Below are 9,136 nucleotides of genomic sequence, written 5' to 3'. Positions count from 1 at the left end.
AGTATGCCTTTATCTGATAATTAGGTCAGGTTACCCTCAACCTTCATGCAGTTTTTGATGACCAGCGAATGAAACTTTACTAGAAATGAGCTCCCGAAACGAGAATGTTTCATGGTTATGCCGTATTGCTTTTCACTTGGCTTTGCTTTTTGTGGTTTACTGCATTTAGAGATATATTGCGACAGCTTCTGAAAGATTTGACCGCAGGTGACAATGCGGACGGCTCTAAATTTCGTCAGTGTCAGAAAAGGCACTTTTTCACTCCTGCCGTGCGTAACCCTGCATCTCGGACAGTTCGAGCTGGCCTTTGGTCATACCATGACCTATGCGTCTTCAGGCCGTCACACCTGAGGTCAAGGGAGAGAAACGAAACGAGCCAACCGTCTCTCAGTCCAAGAAGAGAACGAAATCGTGCCGTCGAATCGCGCTGCCCATCAAACACTTATATGCGCGAGAGGACTGCTGTCGTCTGGCTCGCTCTGACTCGTGACCACGCCCAATTACTACTTTTTGGCAGCTGCAGTTAATCACCTGTATTTTCAGTCATTTACACTCATTCACGTAACAGCCTTCAAGTCTTCACGCAGAACATATTGCGCATGCCCCCCCCCCCCCCCCAATCAACGCCTTAATTATGAAATTTCAGGGTCGCTTCGCCTCTCGCCCCGTGATGCAATATTGGTCAGGGAGGGTTGCGTGGTCAGAGCCCCTTTCCCTTTTTCGTGTGAGGGAACAAGCTACCATGCTCCTTTTCCGTCCGTTGGGGAGGGATCATTGGACGCCTTTGGAGCGTGCAGCCGTCCGTGGTCCGGTTGGGATGAAGCGCGACAGCTCTGAAGACTCACATCGTGAGGGTTGTTATCGGCCTCCCGCTGCTACTGGAGTCCTCGGTCGTCGTTGGGCGGTCAGGGTCGTTACCGTCCTGCCCGCGATGAAAAGCCGTCCACTCCCGATGCGCCGCACACTCTCACTGTCAACTCCCGATGCGCCGCACTCTCTCCCCGTCAACTCCCGATGCACCGCACACCCTCACTCTGCCCCGGAGATTCCTGGGCGCAAACTCTCCAAGGCAACGACCAAGACCCACTCTGGAGGATTCTTCTGGTCTCCTGAACCCTTCTCTTGGCCGTTTTGCCATATGCTAATTTGTTCTTGTTTCTTCTCGTTTCAGCCTTCATTTGACATTGAAGGGTGGGCTAGAGAAGTCGTGATTTTTTACGGAGGCTAGTTCACATATTAGTGACATTTTTCTGATGCCTTAACATCCGAAATCAGCCCCGGTAACCTGTTAGTGGTAAGGGGCTTCCCATGACTTTCCCCTGACTTTGACCTTGAAGAGCGACGTTGAGAGATCAGGATCTATTTTCGAACGCTAGTTCTTCCGAGGGTAAATATTTTGATGATTGAAAATGTTGAAAGTGACCTTTAACTTGTTGGCAACATTGAGTCTCCTGCCTTTAGAACATGAGCTTAACCTTAAAACTAGCCTTGAGTTTTCCGACCTTTTTGGCAGACGCTAGCTCCTGCTCTAGTATATATTCTGATTCTTGAAAATTTGAAATATTCTAGTAAGCTGTTGGTGGCATGGAGTTCTTAGAGCGTTTTATGCCGTCGTCTTACGCTCTATGGAGTCTTGGAGCGTGAAGTTGACCTTGAACAGTGACTTTCAAGTTAGGGCTTTTTGACCAACGATGGTTCGTGAGCTTCTGAGTATCATGGTCGTTAAACATCCACACTTAGCCGTTTTTTATGAATGCAGTTCTCCGCACTCTGTGCCTGAATCATAACTTGAAGGGTGACCTTGAGAGGTTAGGAATGTAACACCTAATCTAGTTCATGCGCTAACGATCATTCCGGTGCTTAAAAATCCGGAATCGAATTGCATGTTTTTGGTCATAACGAGTTCCGCGTCATTTGAGCCTTAATTTGGCCTCAGAGGATGACATTGCGAAACGTTTTTTTACGGACGCTAGTTTTTCCACTGGGGAAGATTCTGATGCTTCAAGAATTGAAATCGCCGGTAGTATTTCGGTGATATAGAACTCCCGTACTTTGGGCGGGAATTTGACCTGGAAAGGTGGAATGAGCTTTGGGACTTCTTGACCGACGCTACTTCCTGCTCTGGCGAAGTTTTGATGCTTGAAATTTTGAAACATGCTGTGTTTTTTTCGTGATGTGGAGATCCCACTGCTCTGGGCGCGAGGTTGACCTTGCAAGTTGATCTTAAGTTTTCAGGGTATTTTGACGGATGCTGGTTTTTGCGCTGACGAATATTCTGCTGCTTGACCATTTGAAATCCTCCTGTAATGTCTGGTGATATAAGGTTCCCCGTACCGTTTCAGCATGGTATTTACCTTGAAAGGTAACCTTGAGACTTCAAGACGTTTTGACTGGCACCAGTTCCTGCGCTGGGCAGTATTCTGATGCTTGAAAAGATAAAATCGGTTGGTGATTTAGCGTTCCCGGTCCTGTGAGTGTGACTTTGACCCTAAAAGATGACCTTGGATGTTTTACCAAATTCACCGTTGGAGAGGGGTAATTAGACTGGAGGGGGACATAGCGGCCAACCCAAAATAATATAAATCGACACCCATGCGTTACAATCAAGAATCTAGCACACCGTCACCATCTACCTGTAATCCTTCTACCGCATTAGACCACCTTCCAACGCCACGACAGTGACGACGCTGGGCTTCACAGCGTACTTGGCCTCAGACTGTCCGCGGGGCCGCCGTCCGCATCTCAGTTCATCAAGCTTTTTCCGTCCTTCAGTTTTATGCAAACGACATTGCTACCTTGCAAACCATCTGAAAAACGTGCATACCGGGGCTTATCGGATGGCCGATCTGCGGCCACGATAGAGTACTATGTCAGCCGTTCAGCACGCCTGCAGATGTCTCCGGCGGCTGTTAGCTCAGACTGGACGTCGATAACATATACCCAGGGCAAGGTCGCACAAATGTCCGCAGATAGGGTATGGTAGGAAGTTGGCAAAGGTCAGGGCCCATGGCCTTGTGCAATTATGCCAATGTGCTCCTGACGGTTCAGGAAATATGCTCAGGTTTGTGATGGATCCAACTACCTGTCTCTAATCGTGCGACGACCAGCACATTTTTCTGGACACATGCCACTGTTTCCACTCCCCACACTATCGCAGAAGTCTTGAAACATGTTATTTGTTGGGAATAAGTGCACAGAAACAAGATAGCTAGTGACACGACGGGGCTTCTCCCTCGTCGGCACCTGTCCGCACCGTGTGGTGGGCCGAAGCCGCAAGTCGTGAAGTGGGCGGCAGCGGCGGGCTCAGATCGTGGCGCTGCGTCGGTCACATCGTCCGCTGCTGCCACTGCTGAGTCGGACACAAGACGAGCGTCCGTCGGCGCGTGCGGAGCCCCTGCGTCACGGTGAGCATCTCCAGTCGGACCACGCCTACCCAGTACTGTCGCTGACTCCGCCCCTGGCGGCCGCGGGCAATGGGGCCGCCGCTGTGTGACGGTCAAACCTGCTCGGGCGCCGGCCAGTGCTGGGCGCGCAGTGAGCTAGGCGCGCCGGGAGCTGTGCGGCGCTCGGCCAGCAGGTGCTACAGGAGCCAACGGGCACGCAGTGTGCAGCAGCTGTCCCCAGTGACAGCATAGCCGCGACGACGAGCAGAACAAAGCGACGAGCGGCGGGAGACTCGTCTCAACACGAACATGACGACGAGTGATGGTGAGAGCGTGAGCGACCGGACCAGGCTGCTGGGGCGCCTCCACGATAGCGATTACGAGGCGTGTGCGAAGCGCGAGCCACCGCCGGACGCCGGGCCGTCCGACGCTACCGGCTCGTCCCCGTCGTTTAGTCGCGAGCAGAAGGTGCTGCTGGCCTGCCTGTGCTCCGGCAGTCTGATGGGCGGCTGTCTGGTGGCCCTGATGATCCCGTTCTTCCCGCTGGAGGCACGCGAGCGCGGCGTCTCGCAGACGGTGACAGGCGCCGTGTTCAGCTGCTTCGCGCTGACACAGCTGGTGGTGTATCCGCTGACGGGCCGCCTGGTGCCTCGCGTCGGAGCCAGCCGCAGCTACAGCCTCGGCCTGGCGCTGGCCGGCGTCTCGACCGTGGCGTTTGGCGTGCTGCCGATGATCGGCGACACGCGCGCCTTCATCGCCGCCTGCTTCGTGACGCGCGTGGTGGAGGCGGTGGCGATCAGCGCGCTCAACACGGCCGCGCTCACCGTCGTCGCCAACAAGTTCCTGGAGCGCACCAACACGGCCGTCGGCATCACTGAGACGATGACGGGCGTCGGCATCTCGCTCGGTCCGGCCATCGGCGGCGGCCTGTACCAGCTGGGCGGCTATGGGCTGCCGTTCTACGTGCTCGGCGTGCTGATGCTGACGTGCGCTGGACTCACGGCGCTGCTCATGCCGTCCGTGTGCAAGCCGGTGCGGCAGACGGGCCGGCTCTGGCCCATGCTGCGCGTGTTGGTCGGCTCCGCCGAGGTCTGGCTGTGCTGCGTGATGCTGCTGACCGTCTCCATGAACTGGACGGCCATCGACCCGAGCATCGAGCCGTACGTGTTCGTCGCAATCGGCATCACGCCCGCGCAGCTGGGGCTCTACTTCCTGGTGGCCACCGGCGCCTTCACCGTCTTCTGCGCGGCCTGGGGGCGGGTGCACGACTCCCTGCACAACACTTACGCGCTGACGACGCCTTGCTTGGTGGGCGCGGCACTCGGGCTGCTGCTGCTGGCGCCGTCACCGCTGCTGTACGGTCTGCACCCCTCCTGGTGGCTGCTCGGAGTCGGCCTGACCGTTAAGGAAATCTCGCAGGGCGGAACCTTCATCCCGCTTTTCAACAAGATCTTCAAGGCCTGCCTGGCGGGCGGACTCGAAAATACGGTTGTTACACAGTCGTTCGTGTCCAGCGTATTTTGGACGGTGTTCTCAGTGGGCAATGTGGTGGGGCCCACTGCGGGTGGCATGATCATCGACGCATCAAGCTTTCCGGTGATGACAACAGCGCTGGCCGGCTGGACGCTGTTGGTTGCCACAGCGTCGGCCATCCAGGCGTTCAGGGTGTACTTCGAGTCTCGTTCCCCCCGCTGCTCAATCGCAATGCCCAATAGGTCGGAGTGAAGCCTCAATGGTCCGAATATGGAGCAAAATCTTCCAAGAGCGGGAAACGACAGGCCACTGATCTTTAAACTGAAGGCTTCGCATGACATTCGTAAACAATTGAAGGTCCTCGTGGTCCTTGCCCGTATCGTGTTATCAACACCACTGTCCTGAGTGTTGTCAGGAGCAGAGCTCCAGTTTCGGATCTCGTCGCATCGAGAAGTGTCGTAGATAACTGAAATGCGTGCTCTGTGAAGCTCGGAAGTGCGCTTTGTAGTATATCGTTACACGAGATAACTTCTCGAACAATTGGTCTCTCTCTCTCTCTCTCTCTCTCTCTCTCTCTCTCTCTCTCTCTCTCTCTCTCTCTCTCTCTCTCTCTCTCTCTCTCTCTCTCTCTCTCTCTCTCACTCTCTCTCATACACGCACACACACACGCGCGCGCGCGCACGCACGCACGCACGCACGCACACACGCACGCACGCACAATGATTAAATAAATACTCTATGAAGTTCCCGAGCGACTATATAGCATTTTAAGTGCACGGGCACTTCTGTATTGATTCAAATGGAACATTTGCGATAAGTTTGCCACCAATTTCTCTGCCGTCTTTTATCCTATAAGCATCATGACGAAAACGCGTTACTGACGCAGCACCATGACGAAAACGCATTAGTGACGCAGCATCATGACGAAAACGCGTTAATGACGCTAAGCCCTCCCTCCAACTTATTACCCCACCATAGCACAAAGCCTCTGTAGAAACAGCTGAGTGTCGCCGTGCTAATGACGAAGCCATCTTTGACATGTAGCTACGTTGGACTGCTGCAGGATGACTGATGCCTTCTAGTTCCAAAAGGCGGCATTGCAGGCGTACGCAACCAAGAGTGTATCTACCAACAGTATGAACATAATGCATGTTTGTTGTTTTAGACTCACATGTGTCTTTTGACAATCGCTGTGAAGCACGACATTTCTGGGGTAAAATCCTTTTGGTACCATAAAGGATTGATCGTGCAGCATGTTGACGGAGTGTGACTGGCTCACTTACTAACTCCTTTTCAAGTAGTGCCGAATGTGTAGCGGTTGGGGCGAAACCGGAGGCCTCTGGCGGGAAAGAATGTCCGGGTCATAAAGCTAAGCAGCATGCTTATGCCCAAACTATGCATATATGTGTACCGCGCTATACACAAGCGATGCAGCTACAAGGCATTTTATCTTTTCAGACACAAAACAGGGAATCGTCAACAAGTAGAAGACATGCATGTACACAGTGGGCGAGCAGTGTTCCCCCGAAATACTGGCCGTGCGAGCCTCTCTGCCAAAGTTCGCCGTTCACAAGCAGGGGCGAGTGCCAGGATTCGTGTCTGCGTGAGCGCTGTTCAGCATATTGCACTCAACAAGGAACGAAACGTATTTTTAAAACGACCGTTCCACATTCAGTGGCTGCTCCAGAGGGGGCCACAGGGCTATGCCCCTCCTCACTTGGGCTCCATAGGATCCCATGATAGGCTCCGAAGGGGGTGCCTGGAGCACGGGAAACGCTCAACGGACTCCAGTTATCGTCGGCGAAGACACAAGGTGTACGCTTTTGCCGACGTCGGAAATGTTCCAGCAAGCAAATACCATCTGAAGCAAGTGCGCGTTTTCTCGTAATGCAACTTGACAGCCATTTCACGTACTGTCAGCATGTTAAAACTCTTAGCGAAAGCTGGTTAAAATTTCTGAACATTCTGAAATGTATCGCGCGAGCATCTTACGGGCTGACAGAAAAACGTGTTTTATTATTGTACCACTGTTTGTTACGCTGCAAGCTTGACTATGGCGGTTTTGCACATGCCGGTGCCTCAAATTATGTTAAAATACCTTAAATACGGTACATCATACTGCGGTTGAGTTATCACTGGTGCTTTTCGGATGTCTCCAGCAGCTAGCTTGGTCGTTGAAGCCAATGAACCGTCGCTAGCGATCGGTAGGAAGTTGTTAGGATTACGGTACGCTAACAAACTGGCGCAACTCCCGGATCATCCAATACATAGTGCTATGTTTTAACGCAAAACATTAAATCTTTCCCACGGTGACCAAACACGGAGCGCCGAGCGTTCTTGCCAGCGTGTTTATGATGCCCGTCGTGGGCGTGGATTGAGTCTCCGGGGTGTGACGCGTCCATCCAGCCTGCCAGCCTCTCCATGGACGCTAGTGTCGACAGCCATCGGCGTGTCTTCGGTGCAGGCTTGGAAACAAGATGTGGTACCACGTGTTACTAGAGCTACAGCCTTACAACATATGAAAACGCATCAGGGACACAAAATCACATATACGGATGGCTCTAAAACGGATACGGGCGTCAGTTGTTGCGTTACCTAAGAAAGTATCTCAGAGATGAATCGTCTAACACTCGTTGATGCATCAGATTGAACGATTCTCTAGAAATTGATCTCGCAGAATCCATGGCCTGACCTTGACCTGCCGTTGTTCCGTGACCTTACAAAGTACCTTTAAATTTATTGCCACGATACGCTATCCAATTGCCTACAGCTGTGCAAAATTTGGCGCGGCTGCACCGCGCCGTTCGGAAAACATGCTGGAAAAACTTCAGGGGGGGGGGGGGGCGGCAAGTTGACCCCCACTCGAGCGCGTGTTAACATGGGTTTTAACCGCACCTATCAGAACGACCTCTCTTGGCATTTCATGACGTCTGTTAACCTCACAGTTGACTTAAGGTCAAACAACTTTGATGTGCATTCGTCATAATTTGACGACACATTTGCAACGGTATCTTTTTGTTCTCATACGACGTCTGAAAGTTGGAGATCCGAGGGGGGCGGGGGGGGGGGTAAGTCAATCTCCGCGTTCAGGCGCAGGTTAACGGTCTGGAAAGCAGCTGAATATGCATTGCACATGGCATCCGTCTGGTATCCGGCCGAAATGGCCTCCCAAGCCGACTGAATGTAAACATGGAAGTTTGCGCTGCACGAGCGTCTAGGAATAAGCCATGCTGATGAGGGCGCAGTACAGGCGAGACATAGCGGGACTCATCATACGTAAGCCGTTCCAGTTTGCCCCGAAGAGAGGAAACCGGGATATTATTCCGTAACTTGACGACTCATTTTTGTCGCCTTTCTTGAAAAGTGATGCGATGCTTGCTTGCTTTCACCATCCCCGGGCAGATACCAGAACTCACCAACCAAAAGAGTACAAATCTTGGTGAGCTGGGCGGCTCACTGGTGGGCTGGTGAGCTGAGCTCACCGGACTCGTCCGTGCATTCGGCGGTTAAGTGAGAACTGATATCGCCAGTCTCACAGGCCGTGATGGAACCGACCATAGTTATCGCCGATCGCACAGGTGCCTCAGAGACCGTCAGTTGGCTCATGGACTAGACTAAGCAGTATAGAGCATCTGGAGGGTTTGGCGCACGATCATTAGCCAATTTCAGAGCGAACGAGCCATTCAGCGCGACATCGCCAGCTATGTCACCCGACACGTGAGTCCGCTCGGAGTTATACAAGACCGGTGCTATGCATGATTTCTTCGCAGCACATTTCGAAAAACACCAGTACCGCTTGCGGTTAGTTTTGAAGTCGTCGGTGGTTTATGTAAATATTAAGAGTACTAGGATTTGGGCACTGGCGTCAAATGACGTTTCCGGTTCACAAACTCAGCCGTGGTCGCTGGGCTGGAGTTTCTCCGCAGGTCATCGGAAACCTGCCTCGTTTAGCTGGAGAGCGCGGCGCGGGAGGATCGCCGCGGGTACGTGGTCGATCATGGCCAGCTCAAGCGGTACGTGGGAGGTGTCAACTGCTTGGTCAGCTTCGACGTCATCCAGCAGCCCTACGGGGTCAGGGATAGACTCCGGCGCCACCGTCGAAGTTAGGTCTCTTATAGTTGAGCGCAGTGCGCCGGTTGGCCACAGGCGGACCGCTTGCCGGCGCACTGAGAATGACAATGGTATCTTGGTGATCTGAGCTCAGAAGACCGTTTTGCACATCGACCTGCGACGGCATGCGATATAGCACTAGGTCCGGAATGTTCCCTACCCTAGTGGCC

At 53.2% G+C, this 9,136-nt stretch overlaps 1 protein-coding gene across 1 annotated transcript; it reads left to right on the top strand.

Moving 5' to 3' along the window:
* The first annotated feature begins 3,532 nt into the window (after window positions 1–3,532).
* Window positions 3,533–5,439, top strand: LOC119109034 (MFS-type transporter SLC18B1). Its single transcript, XM_037232577.1, has one exon. The coding sequence runs from the start codon at window positions 3,693–3,695 to the stop codon at window positions 5,106–5,108; it is 1,416 nt and encodes a 471-aa protein (XP_037088472.1). The 5' UTR covers window positions 3,533–3,692; the 3' UTR covers window positions 5,109–5,439.
* The last annotated feature ends 3,697 nt before the right edge of the window (window positions 5,440–9,136 follow it).

Source organism: Pollicipes pollicipes, unplaced genomic scaffold (genome assembly GCF_011947565.3).
Source record: "Pollicipes pollicipes isolate AB1234 unplaced genomic scaffold, Ppol_2.1 Scaffold_2555;HRSCAF=2994_pilon_pilon_pilon, whole genome shotgun sequence".
In the NCBI taxonomy this organism is placed as follows: Eukaryota; Metazoa; Arthropoda; class Thecostraca; order Pollicipedomorpha; family Pollicipedidae; genus Pollicipes; species Pollicipes pollicipes.
Note: the sequence above shows the minus strand (reverse complement) of the source record. Positions and strands in the feature narration are given on the sequence as shown.

Excerpts from the sequence above, each read along its gene's own strand:
- LOC119109034 (XM_037232577.1), top strand. The coding sequence starts at position 3,693 with ATGACGACGAGTGATGGTGAGAGCGTGAGCGACCGGACCAGGCTGCTG.